General features: G+C 39.3%; 1 protein-coding gene across 8 annotated transcripts in view; it reads right to left on the bottom strand.

Annotated features, from left to right (window-relative positions):
* LOC106868837 (mitochondrial proton/calcium exchanger protein) overlaps positions 1-3,703 on the bottom strand; it is a 78,488-nt gene that overhangs the window by 22,984 nt on the left and 51,801 nt on the right. For all 8 annotated transcript variants that reach the window (XM_014914286.2, XM_014914276.2, XM_014914294.2 and 5 more), the window contains one exon: positions 1,947-2,003. In XM_014914286.2, the coding sequence (XP_014769772.1) occupies positions 1,947-1,987 (41 nt within the window). In that variant the 5' untranslated portion in view covers positions 1,988-2,003. The remainder of the gene's footprint in view (positions 1-1,946; positions 2,004-3,703) is intronic.

Here is a 3,703-nt window from a genome sequence, read left to right as displayed (position 1 = left end):
AAAAAAAAAAAAAAAAAAAAAAAATGACTGAAGCTGGAAGAATGCCAATGAAATCATATTAAAGTGGACCTAATGTTAGCTGTTAGTACTGTCTAGTTGTTTAACCCAAGATCAATAGTGATTAATCAGACCAATGGTAAAAAGCATTCAGGATATGATCATCTACCCTTTTTTCTTTTCTAGATATGGTGTACCCTGGATTACAGAAGAAATATGTGACTAATCTAAATACAGAGGTATCAGAGTTAGTGGTATCATATACTGGTGATTCAGAGTCGGAGATCATAGTTTTGTGAACCGATTCCACAACCCTACAATGCAGACATGCCTCCTATTATTACCCCTACAAGTCTGTTCCTCCCCACACCACTACCAATCTATACAAAGTATTTTGTCAAATCTTTCTTCTTCAGAAATATATCCATCTGGAATACCCACTTTGTTTCCCCAAAGACTACAGTTGGTCAAACTGAACAACAACCACATCCATTTTTCTTGACTCAAGTCAATAAGGGAGCAATCGTGTAGGTATTTGACTTGCTACAAATAGCAGCTAAATCTCCTACACCACTGCTGCTGCCACCACCACCCTAAATCAATAGGTAGTAAAATAACAGAACTAGGTACCAGATTGTTGGGTACATATTGTTAGGCACCTCAATGTTTGGCAAGACAAGGTGTTTGAGTTAAATTTGATGATTTTTATGTTTCCTTTTTCTTTTTTTTTTTCAGGAACAGCTTGATGTGTTGGTGAACAGTCAACAGCAATGGAGAACACGAAGATTAAAGTTGTAGTTGAGAGCAAGTTGACTGACATGGAGGACTGGAAGCCATCTGAATATTGGAAAGAATTACCTGCCATGATTTGTGCAGGGTATCACAATGCCACTTAATGCCATGTGAACACTGTAACAGCTGTAAGCCATGGTATGGACATTATGCCTATCTGTACCGTTGAACAGGGCCTTAGGTTCAATTTAGATGGCTATGTGAAACTGCTGGTTGGAGGAGACTGTGGTCAAACCTTGACTGGAGAAGGTTGCTGCTGGAAGGCCATATGTGTGGTAGCAGGATTTTTCTCCTAGGCCATATCTCCAGAAAGAATAAGAAAGTAGTTGTCAAAGAATTTCTACAACTTCACCAGTCCCAATTTCTGGCCTCCTAATTCCCCCAATTGTAATGCCATAGATTACTATGTATGGGGCACAACTGAGAAAGACACAAGCTCTGTCTGAAACACCAAGGCTAAGCTTGTGGCCAGGATCAAGGTGTTCAAAGATCTTCCCAGGGACACAGTAAGAAATGCATGCGCCAGGTTTTGAGGCCATTTTGAGGCTGCGGTGGAAGCTGAGAGTAGCTACTCTGAATAAGTTGTTATCTCCCAGCCATAATCTAGTTGATACTTTTTGAGTTTTTAAAAAATACTTTCATTTTTGGATGGAATATTATGTTTTCTTTTCCTTTTGTACAAACTATCAAATTTAGTGTGTTCAAATTTAGCCTGAACACACTGTAGGTACACACCACTGGAGCCAATGAAGGTGCCTCTTTATGGTTGCTTGATCTGCTATAAATAGCAGTGAAGTCTCCTTTAAATCATAGCTGACACTTTTAGGAAAAAGAAACATTGGATAACAAGGTCCAAAGTTCCCTGCACATGAAAATAAAAAGTTGGGTTGCTCATGGTTGGAATGCCTTTGACTATAGGTTTGCTCAATCATGAGTGTCTTGGGCTAGACTACAACAAAAGCAACATGTGAACATGAGACAAAGAAAGAGTACTGAAGTGTACTAGCAAGAAGAATGAAGAGATTGTCAAATTTAAATCCAATAGCAGCTGAATCTAACATTCAGACAATTCTGCCATCTGTTCAGGTAAATGAAATCAATATTTTACAACTTGACAGGATATATAGAAATGTTTGTAGCAAGAAAAACATAGTTACCGAGCCACACTGTGGCCACAAAGGCACCGACAAGCCAGCATTGTAACGGGTGATCTCCTGCAAAGAAAAGTAAGACATACATCAAATATAGAATTATATAAAAGTTCGTTTACATAAACAAACAATTTTATACTATGAATAAAAGCACAGAATGCAGGAGTGGCTGTGTGGTAGGAAGTTTGCTTCTCAACCACATGGCTCCAGGCTCAGTCCCACTTCATGGCCTTTTTATTATGCCTTGGGCTGACCAAAGTCATGTGAGCGAATTTTGTAGATGAAAAATGAAAGAAGCCTGTTGTCTATATATGTGTGTGTGCACACATTTGTCCCCCACCATTGCTTGATAACCGGTGTTGGTTTATTTATGTCCCGATAACTAGTGGCTTAGCAAGAGACTAAAGTACTAAGTACTAAGTTTAAAAAAAAATTAAATATTGAGGCCGATTTGTTCAACTAAAACCCTTCAAGGCAGTGTCGCAGCATAGCTACAGTCCAATGAATGAAATAAATAATAGAAAAAATATATGTGTATGTATGTATGCATTTATACACACATGTACATATACACAATTATACAAATAAATAAAAGAAAACATATGTGTATGTATGTATGCATTTATACACATATGTACATCATCATCATCATCGTCGTTTAACGTCCGCTTTCCATGCTAGCATGGGTTGGACGATTTGACTGAGGACTGGTGAAACCAGATGGCCACACCAGCCTCCAATCTGATTTGGCAGTTTCTACAGTTGGATGCTCTTCCTAACGCCATATACACAATTATACACAGACTGATGGATTAGCAAAGTGAAGCCAGGAACAATGATTTGTGATGCTACAGTTTGTAATAAATTGGAAATTTCAGGGTTCAGAGTGTCTGCCTACAACATAGGCACTGTCAGCTGATGTCTTCAACAATAACCGCAGACTGATCAATGCATTGTTAGTGAAATTTGATAGATTGAAACTCAAAGAACCTTGGTGTGTGTGTGCATGTGCAGCCTGGTGCCACACCAAAACACATTTCCTGGCTTGCTCCTTGGCAGTAGATGCTCACTCTTCAGTCCGAATAAGAAGCATCGTGTCTTTTCCTTGTACCTTATCATAATGAGATGTGCTGCTGCCCAGGACAGCTCTTTGAAGAAATACATGTACCAGCATTCAGTGTCTTAGCTGCAGTTCTCCAGTCAACTGCTGCTGCTCCCTCTTCCAACTTTTGTGGTTGCAGGACACACACACACACATGTATACATATGCGTGTGTATGCATGTATTTTTATACGTGTTTATATATATTTATTTTATTTATTTATGTGCCCTTTAAAAGCCTAGCCAGGCTCATGAGCCCAGTTTCTATGGTGTATGTGTTCCCCACCCCCAGTTGGACGGGATGCCAGTCCATCGCAGTGTTACTCAAGAAACAGGAAGAAAGAGTGGGAGAAAGTTGGGGCGAAAGAGTACAACAGGAGTCACCACCACCCCCTGCCAGAGCCTCGTGGAGCTTTAGGTGTTTTCGCTCAATAAAGACACACAACGCCCGGTCTGGGAATTGAAACCACGATCCTTTGACCGCGAGTCTGCTGCCCTAACCACTGGGCCATTGCGCCTCCATGTTTATATATATAAAAAACTAAATTCATACATATATATTTATATACATACACATGTATATATAATATATATGATGCATACATACACGTGTGTGTGGCTTATACTCAATCAAAATTATCTGTTATCACAATATATATATA

This window comes from Octopus bimaculoides, chromosome 2, assembly GCF_001194135.2.
Source record: "Octopus bimaculoides isolate UCB-OBI-ISO-001 chromosome 2, ASM119413v2, whole genome shotgun sequence".
NCBI lineage: Eukaryota > Metazoa > Mollusca > Cephalopoda > Octopoda > Octopodidae > Octopus > Octopus bimaculoides.
Note: the sequence above shows the minus strand (reverse complement) of the source record. Positions and strands in the feature narration are given on the sequence as shown.